General features: G+C 49.3%; 1 protein-coding gene and 1 non-coding gene across 10 annotated transcripts in view; both read left to right on the top strand.

The window, feature by feature from the left end:
* The window catches only part of BCL2L11 (BCL2 like 11), a 46,164-nt gene extending 30,972 nt beyond the window's left edge, over positions 1-15,192 (top strand). For 3 of the 9 annotated variants that reach the window (XM_060117101.1, XM_060117097.1, XM_060117093.1), the window contains one exon: positions 10,725-15,192. In XM_060117101.1, coding sequence (XP_059973084.1) covers positions 10,725-10,823 — 99 coding nt within the window. In that variant the 3' untranslated portion in view covers positions 10,824-15,192. Of the gene's footprint in view, positions 1-684; positions 810-5,734; positions 7,967-10,724 lie in introns of those variants that run through there. The other 6 variants (XR_009534250.1, XR_009534249.1, XR_009534252.1 and 3 more) reach the window with 6 other exon arrangements.
* Positions 10,264-10,394, top strand: LOC132502264 (small nucleolar RNA SNORA31). Its single transcript, XR_009534457.1, has one exon. It is a non-coding gene; the product is annotated as a small nucleolar RNA SNORA31 (small nucleolar RNA).
* Positions 15,193-15,720: the final 528 nt, after the last annotated feature.

A 15,720-nucleotide genomic window follows, 5' to 3' on the forward strand; every position in this document is an offset into this window, starting at 1 on the left:
TTAGTGTTGAAGATGCTCATATCTGTTTTTTCAAATGAGCTGTAACCTGTTTGTTCTCAGTGCTTTGGGTAAGATAAATAGAAGTGAGTCTCATCACAGTATTTCTCAATATTTGTAATCGTGAACCTTATTTGGCATCTCTTAAAAAAGAACCAATGCAAAAATGCAGTCGCTAATCATTGAAAGGACTCTAGCTTTCTAAGAAGTCTGGAATGTCGGGGGGGCAGGAGTAGAGACAGACTAGCTTATAACCTCATTTTTCAAAAACGAAACAGACTTGCTCTCCAGGTCTTATAAACAGCCAGTTCAAAACAGCAGACTCTGAAACTCGGGATAGTGACACAGTGACCCCAGGGCCGCAGACGCCTGTCTTAAGAGTTGTTGGATTCAAAACAGTCCATTGTCTGCGGTCACACTGATGGGCCATTGTTGAATATTGGGGGTGGAAATCTGGGGAGGAAATGGGAGGGATTTTGCTTCCAAGTTACGCACTTGTCTGTCCGGGGAGGTGTCCCTTCTTGGCAAGCAGAGTCCGTCGCCGCGCTGCTTCATGGTGGATCGGAGCCTTTTAAATATTCGGTGTCTCTACTTGCTTAATACTGTTACAGTACGTTTTGTAAAGTGTTGGTCTTTTGTTGCCATAAGCCTTGCAAAGCCTGACAGGATATTTTCCCGTTTTTTCAGTTAGAGCAATAGAGGAAGTTGTCGTGTAGTTGTCACGTGCTCAGTGCACTTGAGGGCAGTGGGGAAGCATATGAGACGGAGCTGTGGAGTCTGAATCCTTGAAGCAGGAGGTGAGAGAGGCGCAGGTGAGCGCAAAGCCCCGGTGCATGTTCCCTTCTCCTTTTGTGACTCGGTGGGTGTCATCGCCCCAAATGAACCCTGCCAGGGCAGGGCGACCCGCCCCTCTACCTGATGGGAGTTTTACTGCTCCCAAGTCTGGTGTATATTTGTAACTTTCTGTTTTGAAATAATTGCAGACTTTTACGCCAAAGTTGCAAGAATGGTACAAAGACCCCTCTTGTATCTGCCACACGAGTCCCCTGCTGTTAACATTCTGCCATGTTTGCTTTAACGTCCTCCCTCCTTGGACCTACCTGTGTGCAAACTATTTTCTGAACTATTCGAGAACAAGCTGCAGGCACGATACTCCTTTACTCTTAAATTCATCAGCGTGTCCTTCCTAAGAATGAGTATTCTCTTGTGCAACCGCAGAGTGATTAGCAAGATTGGGAAGTTAACAACGTGGCAGTACTGTTGTGTCATCTGTGGGTCTTATGCAGACTTCGCCAGTCGTCCCAACAGTGTGACATCGTGTCCTCCTCCGTGCATCGTATCGGGAGGCACAGGGTGTCAGTTTGTCCTCTTCCTGGGACTCTGGTCAGAGGTGGTGTCCTCCACTACAGAGTCAGTACTTTTCCATTTGTCATAGAAGGAAAGTGTGTATAAAGGAGGAAGAACTTCCCTTTCTCCCCTGTGTTTACTTCGTTTGTCAACTTTAGTTCATGGGTCCGTGTTTAGTTCAGCAGGTTATTATGTGTCCCTCTCGATACTTAATGCTCAGATTGTCACAGATTCGGCCAGTGGCAGCCCCGTGGTGCGTCCCTACCATGTCATTAGGCATGAAAGTGCTGCAGCAGCCTAGGCACACGTAGAGCATGTAGTGGGACAAAACCCAAGGGTCCAGAGAAGTGGTGGAGCTCTGGGATCCATTGCTGGATGACCTGTAACCATACGGTGTCCTGGCTCCATAGCTCCCCATGTCCAGCTCTGTGAGATTCCGGGGAGGGAGGGCGAGGGCTCTCGGGGAACACCGGGCAGCCAGGGACATCAGTGGGGAAACTGCGTCTCTCTCTGGGGCTCTCTGAAGAGGGCAAGCAGCTGGTGGGGAGCCGCGGTGCAGCGGCATCTGTGTGTGTTGCAGCAGCTGGCACCTTGATGCCTCCTCTTCCCCATGGCTGGGGGCCTCCACCGAGGCAGCCAGCTTTCCTGTTGGTTTTGATAGCCTCTGCTGGCTTCTTTCACAACTCAGAAATTGCTTGAGCGCAAGTCCAGGTCCCGTCTGCTGGAGGGAGCGTCAGCAGGTGTGGGCTCCGGTCCCCTGCGGGCGTGGGATGTTGTGTGCTCACCGCAGGTTCTTGGGGATGGTGTCCAATTGGATGGGATTCTTGGCCCTGGCTGGGGTTGCAGTCTGAGGCCATGGACAGGGTGCTAGACCCTTAAGAATGTGAAGACACGTGCTCTTGGGGTGATCAGCCCCATTCTCTAACCAGCATGCCCCGGCTCCCCCCTGCCCCCAGTACCGAGGCTGGGATCCCTCACCTTCTTGCCTCGCCATCAGCTTGTCCAGCCTAAGGCACTCTGTGCTCCACTAGGCTGCCCTTGGTTAGCTGTGGCATGGGGATGTCCCGGTGGGGGGCTGCAGTGGACAGCAGCACGTGATGCTTGGACAGGCTCTCTAGAAGGGCCAAGAAGTAGATGAAAACCCTTTCACTGTTTGATCACGAGAGACAGTGTATCTTTTGTTCACACCGCCTGCCTCCTACTTCTGTCCCGGGCGTGTGCAGGCATGAACTGACCGAACGACACAGAGGGAAGTGCAGCCCTGAACCACACAAAGTGGAGAAGAAAAGGTGGCTTGCAGACTGGTACTGAGGGAAACAACAGTTTAATTGGTGTCAACACATTAGCATTATCATGTAAGTTGACCCTGGAACATCAAAGGGGCTCTGGGTGCCGACCCTCCTTGGAGTCAAAAATCCACGCACTGCATCCCTGCCTCAAGACAAAGGAATTGATAAATGACTCACCCAAGGGCAGGAAGCTGAAACTGTTTGGACAGGATCAGGACTCAAACTCTAGTCCTTTTGATTCCACATACTGTGATCTCATATTGAACCCAACCTTTTCCCCCCACTTCGCTAACGTAAAGATCTGTAAAATGAAACAGGTACCGTACTGAAAAAACTCCGTGTGTAAGTGAACCTGCACAGTTGAAACCCGTATTGTTCAAGGGTCAGCTGTACTATATGTGAACTTGAAATCTGTATGTGTTGTCTTTCCTAACAAGTGAAATTCCCTGTGCTGTTTGAGCCTCGTTTTCAGAAGGGATATTCTTCTATAGATGGTCTTCTGTAGCTAGTGGACGGGGAGAGGTCAGAATTGTAGTTTGTTGGGTAATAGCATAAACCGTACTTACGTCCAGAGATGCATGTTCTCAGACGGCCCTCTTTTGAGGCCTTCGTTAATCCCATGTTGGAGTTGAACAAAATGAGATGCTTTCTATTACTGTCTGAGAAATGAATGATGAAAAATCTGCATATCAAACATTAAAACCGGGCCCATCCTATCTCGTGAGATGATGCCCCACATTTGTCTCACACAGGTTGATAGAATGACAGTTTTCGTAGCACAGCCAGCCGTGGGCAGGATAAATTGATGCCTGCCATTTATTTGGGATACAGTTTTCAGGTTTAATGAGTGTCTTCCATGGAGTTGGATAAGGCAGTTGCGGTCTCAAGAGCCTTGCACACCTGTCTGACACGTGCCATATCCGTACCACACGGACAGTGACGAGATGAAGAGAATGAGCCCATCACGGAGATGCCGGAGCCTGTGAGAGAGAAGAGCCTCCCTCCTGTGACATCGGCTCTGCTGTGTTTCCCCGAGACCTTCCCGGAGAGCATGGGGTTCAGATTATCTTCATGGAGACCGTGGCTGTGGAGGGCTGAACGGAGGCCTTTCCGTGACTTGTGGGGGACAAAGGGTGATCTCATAGTAAGATGCAGCTCACAGACAACGGCCGGGACCTCGGGGTCAGACTCCGTCTGTCCACCTTCAGGAGCCCCATTTTCGGTCAGCCTCTTAGGGATGTAGTGACGATTAAACCAAAGCACTTAGAGACGCATCTAGAAAATGCCGTCCATCGTCCCGTGCTACCATCCTGTCTTCTCTCACTTTGAACTGTAGTTGAGACTTTTCTCCATCGGTCTTTAAGCTTTGGATAGAGAGACCCTAGTAACTTTGTTCACCTATGTGTCTGCTAAGTACCCAGCTCGTTAAAGGAAATGTCGTGGGGGGGGGACCCCAGGGGCAGGGGGGTGGGGACCCCGGACGTGCCACGTCTGTCTGGGTTATACAGATGTGAGCCGAGGTTGAGGCGCTGGTGTGTGTGTGAATGGCTGGGTGGGCACCAAGCTGGATGTGGCTTGTGTGCTCGCTCACACTGCCCATGAGGGCGCCGTCGGGCTGTGGCAGGTGGGCACCTGCATGGCTGCCTGGCCCTTGAGGCACCGCAGGCCATCAACACATAACCATTTGGAGACGCAGGTGCCTGGAGGGGGACTTCAGAGAGGTCGAGCTGGGTTTTTTTTTTAATCTCTTGAGGAGGAAATGGAGATGCACTTTGAGGCTCGGCCCTCCTGCAGACATACAGAAATAATCGGCCTATCACGTCATCCTCCGCTAGACTTCTTCCAGTTGAGCCAAAGCAGAGGGGTTTGAGCAGCGGTTAAAGTGCTTACATCTCATTAGCATTTGTCGCAGGCCGGGGCATCTTAGAACAGCGTGTTCTTGCTCTGCATCTAATATTTTGTCTAATGGTGCCTCGTGCGGGACTTGTAAGAGCCGTCTCTCCGGCTTCTCCGTGGTTGACGTAGTGACACACCTCGAAGGTCACGGGCCAGGGTTCTTCATTTCAGCCAGCTGGAGCCGTGGGGCCTGGGGGCCGACAAGTTACCTAGAGATATACTGCGGGGAGGGGGAGGTATTGTACTAAGAAAATCCAGTGCATGCCAGGTTAATGGGAGAAGTGAGTATTGGTCCTACCAAAAGCGGTACCTGTAATAGATTCTTTGAAATGATGCACTGAAAGCTGGAAAGCGGGATCTGTGCAGATGCAGTCTTTCTGCGACGTTTGGGGATCACATCATCACCCTAGTGGGAGAGCTCACTTCTGGTGCTTGGGGTGGAGGGGGGCACCGCATCCGGCCAGGGAGCTCTGCCGGCACCCTTTCCACAGCTGTGTTGACATCAAAGCATGTTAGGCAGTGGCTATGCAAATGCCCATGTTGCCTTGGTGATAAATAGAAAGTGAATTTGGTTTTTGGGCAGCATTGCAGTAGCATGTCTGACACCTGAGAACAGCAGTGGATATGGAGCCTGCACTGGAATCTGAGCTGAGATGTCCTTTGACGGTGGTTCTCGGTCTTAAAGTGGAGAGAGACCAGGTCTTCTCAGAAAGTCTCCACATTGAGTCATCACACATGGGCCCTGTTCCTCTCTGACCTCTGTGTCACGCGCTTGTCCCTTAAAATAACGTTTAGGTTGATGCGTTGTGATTGGGTAGAGGTGGTCTTCCATCCATCAGCAGGGCCCCTCTGTCCCTTGCCTCACTCCGTCACCTGTGATTATGGCAGCTCTCAGCACCGTTCTGGAAGATGCCGTGACCGCCCCTGGGGGAGCAGACACCATCCAGACAGACAGACGCTCCATCCTCTGACAAAGAGGTTCTCTCTTTGTCAGCGTCCTTCTTGGTCTCAGAGTCCAGAATTCAGTCTCCTAGAACGTGTTCCCACTTAAAAATGTATCTACCTTAAAAAAAAAAAAAGTTTAGGATGTCTTAGGCATTCAGTGTTGAAATTCTATAAGAAACAAGCTTTTGTACAAGTTTTAAAAAATTGCTCAGAGTCTCCGAGTTCTGTGGGTACACCTTGCTTTTTGGTTTGCCTCCTAGGGTTTGGTACTGAGCTCTTTTTGATAAGACGGTGAAAAATAATGTCCTTGTGTCCTTGACTGCCAGGAAACTCTTCCCTAAACTGTGGTTCTGTTGCAGCCAATCTCAGCCCTAGTTCCCAGGGTAAGTGTCTCTTTCTTAACATTTGTGATCTTCCTCAACCTTGATTTTTATTGCACTGTGCGCATCTGTGTGGTTTTGACGGAAAGCCGTCTTGAGTAATGCTGAGTGTACCTGTGGGTTGTACGTACCGAGTCACTTGGCCCAGCGATGTTTGACCCTGCCTTTGGAGCCCGGATTGGTGAGTGTGTGTCCTGCACTGAGCTGGAGTTGAGATGAACTGTCAGGCTTACTTGGTGGTTCCTGATCCGTAAGCCCCGTCTGTCAAAGGGCAGGAGAGCCACGCTGGCTTGGGGGGCCGTGAAGACTGAAAAGGCGTGTGCCAGGTTGTTCCATTTATCGGTGACGGTGGGCGATCCTTCTTGTCCCCAAGCTCAGGCTCACAAAGTCCGAAGGCCTGCTGTGTCTTGTGTACTTTCCAGAGGCTGGGCTCCTCTCCATCTGCAGGAGAGTGAAGCGGGATCAGAGCAGCCCACTGCAGGCACATTGTGGTCAACCTGGCCAGTTCCCCGGGGCAGCCTGGGCTCCAGGCCTCTTTTGCATGCCGCACACCTGCTTCCCTGGTTTGGCTGTGATTGTTGTTTTGGCAACAATGTAAATGTAAATGTTAAAATGTAATTAAGGGCTTCCCTGGTGGCGCAGTGGTTGGGAGTCCGCCTGCCGATGCAGGGGACGCGGGTTCGTGCCCCGGTCTGGGAAGATCCCACATGCCGCGGAGCGGCTGGGCCCATGAGCCATGGCCGCTGAGCCTGCACGTCCGGAGCCTGTGCTCCGTGGCGGGAGAGGCCGCAGCGGTGAGAGCCCCACATACCACCAAAAAAAAAAAAAAAAAATGTAATTAAATTCCCTGATACTTGATTGGTGGTCTCGAGTGCAACCTGAGGCGGTCCCGGTGCTACAGCCATGGTGGTCGCCGGCGCTGGGTCTAGTCCCTGAGCCTCCTCTCCTGTCCCACCCCATGCGGAGGCCCAGCTCCTCAACATATGGGCTGCTCCCCGGTCGTGACAAGTCAGCCTGGACCCTGCTCCCCACTCCAGGGCAGACCCTCGGTACAGCGCACCCCATCTGCCACCCAGGTGAGCCTGTGGCCTCTGGTGTGGACGTGCAGGGAACTGTTTGGGATTCCCTGCTGAATGCTCTTGACACTGTCTCCAAGGTCATATTTCACATCTTCAAAGAAAACCCAAGACTGTCCAGGGAAACTCAGAGCTCCTGAGTCCATCGCGAGCACCTTTAGGGGACGATTCTTGGATGGATGGAACAGCCCTGGAATCTGACACTGCTTTTCATTCTGGCTTATTGTGAAAAATCAAATACTATGTTTTCCCATAAACTACGATTTTTACCAGGCCGTCTGCTCCTTCCTGCGGGCACGGCCCTGCCTCTCCTCCTATAATTCCCTCTCCTTTGCTCCCAGCAACTCTTCTTCCTCTGACTCAGCCTGGCGCTTGGCGCTGTGCCTCCCTGCCCCGGCTCTCCCGGCCCCGCCACCCGCCTCTCTGGCCGATGCTTCTTTCTCTGTCATTGTCTTTACCTCTTTTTTACCCTTGTCACAAGATCGTGTTCGTTCGCATGGCTCTGTCCCTCAGCAGAGTGTAAGCTCCATAAAGGAGATACTGTCGTGTTGCTCTTTGGACAAGAAGGACCCTCCGCATCTTGACTGTGTTTTGCTGTAGGCTTCAGGTTTCACTGGAACGTGTGGATGTGTTTCCGTCTGCGAGGTGGGAACTTGCACTTGCCTGCCTGTGGCTCCTGACACAGGGCAGCTTTCCCTCGGGCTCTTCTCATTGATGGTGGCACTGTGGGCGCCCTGTACGGTGGGCTGTGCCGTGCTCTCCGGCGCGCTGTGCTGGCGACTCAGGAATGCCCACGAGACTTAACTGGGTGCAGACGGGCCACGACGTCGAGCGTTGCTTGTGATGCCGGATCCCCTCGGCCAGAGAGGAGCATGGACTGTCAAGATGGCCATAAAGGCTAGTTACCCCAAATAATCCACTTCTTGATCTAGACCACGGAGATGAAAATCCCAGTTGGATGGGATCCTGCACTTTGTACGTGTGTGTGTGTAAGACATAAACTGTTTGTACCCAGGAGTGTATTTAGTTGTTTAGTTCTTTCCCCAGATGAATCATTGTAATATATCTTTCTAAAGTGTTTTTATGATTTAGACTAAAGCAGCATTACGCAACTCTGAGCTAAGAAGTTTTGTTTCTCACTTAAAAGGTGAAGGACCAGGAATGATGATTAAGCATGAGTGGGTATATTAGTTTGCTAGGACGGCCAGAGCACAGGACCACGGACAGGGGGCCTTAAACGGCAGAAATGTATTTCTTCACATTCCTGGAGGCCAGAAGCCTAAGATCTCATGCTGGCTGGGCCGACCACGTCTGCCCGCCGTTACCATCGTCAGGCCCAGACCGTGTGCTCGGTGACTCCCGTAAGGAAGCTGATCAGTACGGCTGCAGGTGTCAGAGGGCAGCGCGTCTGCCCTGGCACCAGCTGCCCATCCTCCAGCTGTTCGTGAGGTGTGGGCCATCCACGCTGTGCCAGCAGCAGCTTCAGCGGGCTCTGCCAGCTGTTGAGGGCTTTCTGGGCTGCCAGGGCTCTTGGAATCAGTGGTAATGGCTTCCTCCATGGAATGTCGTCCAAAAGCAATCATTTGCTGGTTTAACGGCATGTGCCGTGTTGTCACGCGTGCTGTCGAGGGGCCAGGTGTCCCCATATCCTCGCTAACCCAGATGTTGTAGCATCTTCTCATTTGTCAGGGCCTGGGTGTTCCTTTTAACAGATCTTTCTTGCACTCCCCTGCCACCCTGGCATGTCTTTGCATACCCCCCCATATTATTTTCACGTGACACGAAAGCAACAATCTAAAAAACTCGGGAAGGCTTCTCTCATCCTACGCCTGCTGTCCTCAAGGGTGCGTGGAAGGTTTCTCCTCTCAGACGCTGCCAGTTCTGGAATATAAAATTGGCTAAGTGTCAACAGTTGGCGTCTGTCCCTACTGTGTGACCCAGTCCCCTCGTGGCGTCATTTTGACTCCATTCTCCGGTCCTGCTGAGGCCAGCAGTGACAAGTGTTTGGCTTGAGATTTCCCACCTTGAAGTGATAGTTTAGCTCAGCTCTGCATACGCTTTCTTCATTTTAGTAAGTCGTGGTTTTATTTTGAATAAGCCTCTTTCAACCTGTTAATATTAGTCTCAACTAAAATTAACCTTCCCCTAAATTATTCTCACCCAGAAGAAGCAAAGTAATTTTGAAAGTTAAATCAAAACAAAGCAATCTTGTGTGTCAAGCAGATAAAAATCGCAGACTGTGGTTACGGAGCGCCTCTACAGGAATCGCTTACATAAAGCTGATTTCCTCCAGTCTGGTTCCTGGTTCTGGAAGGAGCAAGGGAAGTGCTCCGGCCTTATCACAATTCCATCCCGTACAGCGAGCCCCAGAGGGCTGTGTAAACAGTGGCAAAGAGGGAGCTCTGCTTGCAGCTCGCGTCTGTGGACAGCGATTGTGTCTGGGAAGGGGACGCCTGTCCTCAGCCTGCCCCGTGGCCAGTGGTCCCGTGGATGTGTGTTGGAAAGCGCCCCCCAGCCCGCCGGAGTGAGAAGGGGGTTGGTGGAGCACTCCAGACAGAGCAGGGAGCTGGCCTGGGGTGTGGATTTCAGACCTGAACAGGGAAACCGGTCACAGCTCCTGACATGGAGGCAGATGTGCTCTGTTGCCAGCTTTGGCTGCTCTGAGTTTACACCCTGCTCTTAACCTGCGAAATGGATTAGAGCTCGAAGGTGGAAGACCCAAGGACCCCTGAGACCTTGAAATACCCTGGCCGTTGCCTTTGGAACAGTTTCTCAGCTTGTCATGATCCCGTGGTGGTCCCCGGCAAACAGGGCTTTTCTATTTTTCATCGCTCTTTGCCTGCCACTCCGGGGTACTGGAGGGGCCAGTGGCTGATGCCGCCTTTGTCGGTGACCGTGGCCGCAGCACTGGACCAACAACGCTTACCCAGCGGAGCTGCCCACCGACAGCCAGAGGCGCGGTGGCGCATCAGTGCTCCACTTTATTTAGCTTCTTAGGGCAAATTACCCCGAATCACTGATGTCTCAAGTAAATGACAGCCACCCGAAACTCACCCTTGAGGGAGTCTGAAACGTATTTGAATGTTGGTAACTTGGGCAGTAGGGTGGTTACCTCGCATCCACCAGGTTCTTTCTTTCCTCTCTTCCGTCTGCTTTACCTGCGCCTCTCTTCACGGGACCCCCCCCACCTCAACTCCGGGACTTGGAGTAGCTTTTCTCCAGCACCTGCGCAGAGCCGGTGGGGATACTCATTTTCCAATGGTTGCTACGTTTCCTGATCGAGGCATCTCCGGCCAGCGATGGCGTCACCTGTGGTTTTTAGAAGGGGAAACAGTGCATCTAGTTGACAGAGCCGGGGCAGTTACTGTCTGCTGAGATTTCCACTACAGATGCCAGAAAAAAGTGTCCTCACGCTTTCTGTCTGTCTGATCGTGGCAGCCCAGATTGAATGGGGGAATACAGGGAAAAATTGCAACTCACAAATAAACGGTAAAAGCCTCCTTTATTCCAAAGAAGAATTTACAAGAGTTTACAATTTAAAAAAAGGTTGGGGGGACAGATTCAGGGATTCACTTTGAGCTTTCCAAACATCCCTTTGGTCGCTTTAAAGAAAACCATCATTTGGTGTGCCTGCTCTTTTTTGCAGTGACGTCTCAGGGAAGAAGTGGCCCTTTAAGAGGCACCTTCATAGCTGTTCAGATGGGATTGGTTGTTCCCTTAAATATGGGTTCCCCCGCCAAGCCCCGAAATAAGTCGGGGCTGGAAAGTAAGGAGCTTTCCTTTTGTTGTTTCAGGTCTTTCTGAATAATCACCAAGCAGCCGAAGGTCACCCGCAAATGGTGATCTTACGACTGTTACGCCACATCATCCGTCTGGTGTGGAGGATGCAGTGACAGCGGGTTCCTCACGGAGCTGGGATGTGCAGACATTTTGCTCGTTCAGATCGACAAGCCCAGCACCTCGGTGTCTCGGTGCCCTTGCTGTGCAGCCCGAGGTCCCTCGCCGGAGGGGGCAGGCGGGGAGCCTGCCGGCGTGTCCCCGGAGGACACCGAGCTGCACGTGGACCTGACCTTGTCTTTCATCATCACCACGCGGCCGACTTTCTAACAGAAGCTTGTTGTGAATGTAAATGAGGGAGGATTCTCTTTTTAAACATTGTACAAATCATGGTTCTTTGGAGCACGATTTTATGCAAGAATGGTGTTTACATGCCGTGTGTTGTTTTTTTTTTTCCCCACCTTTTGATAAGAACAGGTTTTTCAAAAAGGAAACGGAAACTTTTTAACCAACTCGTGAGTGATTTTTGTACTAAAATTTTAAGAACCTTTTGCCTACTCTCAGAGGATTGTGTAAACTCTGCAGTGGAAACTGAGCCAGCTGATTTATAAAGCTGCCTTAGTTTATTTTTAGAGGTCACCATACAGCATTTTTAAACAGGAGAGGTATGATGTGGCTCCTTCCTTCCCTGCCATTGCTTCTTGGACCTTTTTTTTTTAAGTCATTATTATTAATACCAAAAAAGTTCTTGTGAGTGGAACTGGTAAAAGGGGGAGAGGGGTCTCTTGTCAGCCTGTATTGACGTGCCACTCCCATTTTGTAAATATCTACATACCTCCTTAAATTCAGTTGCATCTGTGGCAAAATTTCAGACTCTTTTTGTGTTTCTCCTTACGTCCTTTGGTGATGCTCCTCCAGCCTGTCGGGACACTGATGCACACATTTGGTCCAGTGTATTTTCATGGTAAAAAGTATAATTGGATCTGAACATGAGTTAGTATCTGCCTGTATCAGACATAGGTCTGTTTGTCTGTTGGTAGCTTACTCACTGGGAGATGCTCGATGTTGGTTTTCGTTTGGTTTTGATGGGCTTGTCGTTTAGAAGTGTCCTGAAGAGGTAATGACAGTCATAACACAAGGTATGCACTGTTGGCTTTTCTGGATGCAGGCCTTCCCATATCACAGGATGGACTCTCAGCCTAAGGCCCCAGGTGGTTAACATGCCCACGTGCAGCCGAGTTCCGTCGAGGTATCCAAGCTCGAGCCCTTGTGGGAATTGGCGCAGGCTATGGGCGGGACTTGAGACAGCCGTTTCCTGGGCATCCTGGCTTTTTGTCCAGCTCAGAGTTCATCTGGCTTTTGATGGCTAACACTTGGTTCCCACTCTCTGAAATACAGACTTAGTTCTGCTCTCAGCAGTTCCATAAAAAACCCCGTCGGACACAAGTCTGAAATGGTCCCTTGGCCTTCTGACAGCTGTCTGTGTCACTTGTTCCACTTCTCTTGGGACGGCTGGATTTTGTCAGGCCCCCTGCATGCAGCCACTTCTGTTGGGGATTCCCTTCCTCCGGGCCTGCCATGATTATGGCAGAGAATGGAAGCCCACGAGTTGGTCAGTCTTTTCAAAGGCAGTTAAACTACTGGGGAGACCCAAGAAAGACAGATTAGGGAGCATTGAAAGAGGGGAGGTGGAGATCGTTCTGTGAACCCCATCACTCTTAAAGTTTTAGAAACCTCAGATCATTAAACAGCTTTTTAAAAAAAGATACGTGATTTTTCAGATGAGTCAACAGTGCCAACAACAACTATCGTATTTGCTTTTGGCCCGTCGAGAACCAGTGTTTTCACGTTATCAGTTGGAAAAATTGATTCATTTTTGTATCTTCATAATTTTATATAAGTATATATATATATATATGTTGCATATACACTTTTTCCTTAGGTAGAGATATTTGACTCCAAATATTCTTCCTTCTAAAAGTTTTCTTTTCCCCAGATATCTTCTTGGGGTCTTGAATTGTTGTAAAGCTGTGTTGAGTCTCAGCTTGTGTCCTTGGCATGTCTTGAACCCCTCTGCAGGGTCCTCAAGTCCACGCGGTTGTTAAGGTGGTTGGTGGAATTGCAGCCGTGGGCCTGCTGGACACACACACCAAAGACGTATTTGGTTCTGGGCCGCTCCCCTCCCAGGACCTCCATACTCTATACGGGCCAGTCTCTCGGACTGGAGCACTTTATTCTGTTCCTTCAGCCCTGGTGCCCGGGGGCTGAGTGCTTGCTCGCCCACGTGCAAGTTTACCTCGGGCTCGGCGGCCTCCAGGCCCCCGGGCTGGCCGTGGAAGCAGCTGGTGAGGAAAGTAGAGATTCTATGAATTGTAGAAGTATTAAGAGGATGTTGCCCCAGGACTTAAGAGAGGTGACTAGACGTCTGTACTGTACGTATCTGTTTATCAAGATGCCTCCCTGCAGAAAGTATACCCACTGTGGGTGTACCTTTGACTTCTTATTTTTCCTTTCTTTGACTTTTTATAGAGAAAAAATAACTCGATCCCTTTTTGGAAACTGAATGCGGGTTTTGTGCCTTGACCACCTCGTCTCATGTGAGGTTTGTAGAGAGTGTCCTGTGACTTTTCACAGAAATGCAATAAACACACACAAAATTAACTTCATGAGTGAATCTGCAAATTACCTGGACTCCTGTTTATGAAGAATTTTTTTTTTTCTTGGTTGTGGAGAAACCAGGTGAAAATTTCTTCCGAGTTAAAAAAACAAAAACAAAAAATGTACACAGTAGACGACAGCTTTCTCCTGTTTCCCCTTCTTAATATTGTATATATTTTGACTATTTATTAGATTAGGAAGTCATATTTTACTTATCAACTGAGCCAAACGTCTGTGTGCAATTATTATGTTTCCTTTACCTTTCTTGTAAAATTTTGTACAGCATAAATGAGTAAAAAAAAAAAAAAAAAATCACTTTTTACTAAACTTTTTCAGAATTGAGGATTGTAAATATTGTAGATTCTTTTTCTGTGTAATGTGTCCTACTGTTTCATAATGCTGTAACTTGTAGGGATGTTGTATATTTATTTCCAGCTTATTTAATGTCTTAAATTCTGAAAAGTGTTGACCTCCCTGACCCCTACCCCCTGCTGTCCTGTTAATTGCTTTAACTGAGATGGCGACTGGTTAGCTCACTGCAGGCCACGTGGTCTCCCCGGGGTGGCCCTCCAGCTTTGGTTCCTGGTATTTCTAGTCAAATGGGTTTAGATTTGTAGAGTTTGCTGTCCTCATGATGAAGTTTGTGTTTAGACACCAGCGAGAGACCATAAACCTAGCAGGCTGTCAAATTCTACTCTAGAACTTTCCAGTGACTTTCTCTTGTTCCCAAATGGCTAGCTTCTCATGGAAGCAAATGCTGTTAACTCCAGGCCGTATTTTAAAGCCAAAACATATACGTGTGTGTGTGTATGTGTGGTGGGGGGGCAAAAATTCGGGTTTTTCCATTACATCTTATGGAAAAACCCGAACGAACTTCTTTTGGGCCAACCCAATATGTGTTATTGGCAGTTGGGAAGGATTTTTTCCATTGAAAATTTATCCCTGACAATACCATGTTCAGAGAAATGGAAACGTCTTCTTCTGGAGGTGCCGTCATGAGATTGTTGAGGGCAGGGGCCAGGCAGGATGAAGGCACAGTGGGACCAGTGGCCTCTGCTTCCAGAGAGACTTCAGGACCTCTTCACACCACTAACCCCTCACTGGCAACTGACGAGTAGTTGAGTTCCCTCCACCCGCTCTGTGGCTTCCTGTGCTTTGAGGTGCGAACTAAACTGTGTGTCTTCGGGAACTAATTGTACAGCCCCTGCCCTGAACCATTCGGTCCCTGCATTTGATCCACCTGCTTCTCCAGGGTGACGCTTTCCTTCTGCTTCTCCAAAGCCTTCGAGAGAGGTTGGGGGCCCCACTGGACTGGCTGTTAAGAAATGGAAGCTTGAAAGAGACTTCCTAGCAGTTCTGTGTCGATGGCTTTGTCATCCCTGCTGATTTAGCCTGGTGCCTGCGTGTGTCCACCCCGCACACGCGTGTGTGCAGGAATGTGACCACGCGTGTCGCTAAACCAGCTGGGGTAACTCCTGTCCTGCTCCAAACAGCATTGTGTGCAAGAAGCAGCCTCAAGCTCCCGGCTAAGTAACTTGACTACTTTTATTTGGGAATTTCAGACTTTAGAAGCTCTCTTACGTTTTATGTCCAGGTTCTGTGATCACTAGTTACTGTATCAGAACTCATCAGGTACTCATTTATAAATAGCACTGATCTGTCTGTATACTGATTCATCACTAACTTGTTTCCTAGGACCCAGCATATGTAGCATATGTATTGCAATTTCCCTGGCTTACTTGTGTTTTGCACTGATGAATTTTGACAGGGTAATTGCCACTTTACTTGTGCAATACTGCTGTAAATAACTGCAGATTTTTTTTTAAAGAAACAATCTTTTATGTTCTTAATGAATTTTATATAAATAAAACTTTCAACTAGTTTTGGTGAGCTGTTTGATTTGTTTCACGAAATGGAGAAACAGCTGAAATCATATGGATATATACACGCCCACACTCTGCTCTTATCAGTCATAGAATGTATTACGGACACGCAGATTTCGTGAATTCTCGCTTGAAGTCAATCCTGTGTAGTATACTTAAAAGCAAACCACTCTTTAAAGTTTTGAAGTGGCTGGGGAGAGCGACTGCAAAGTTTTCTGCCCACGTAGTCAGGTATGACTCAGCACCTGGATGGGGGGTGGTACTAGGTGACAGATCTGAACTGTATTGATTAGTGATTATAGCAAATAACCCTGCCATCTCACCCCGTCTCATAACTTGAAGAAAATTCAAAGGGTGGCAGTCTGGTTTGACTCTAATAGAAAGCTGTTCTATAGCACCTGCTCAAAGCCACGAATCAACAGGTGCCTGGACGACGTACGTGTGTGTGTGTGTGTGTGTGAGAGAGAGAGAG

Source organism: Mesoplodon densirostris, chromosome 14, assembly GCF_025265405.1.
Source record: "Mesoplodon densirostris isolate mMesDen1 chromosome 14, mMesDen1 primary haplotype, whole genome shotgun sequence".
NCBI classification, from domain to species: domain Eukaryota; kingdom Metazoa; phylum Chordata; class Mammalia; order Artiodactyla; family Ziphiidae; genus Mesoplodon; species Mesoplodon densirostris.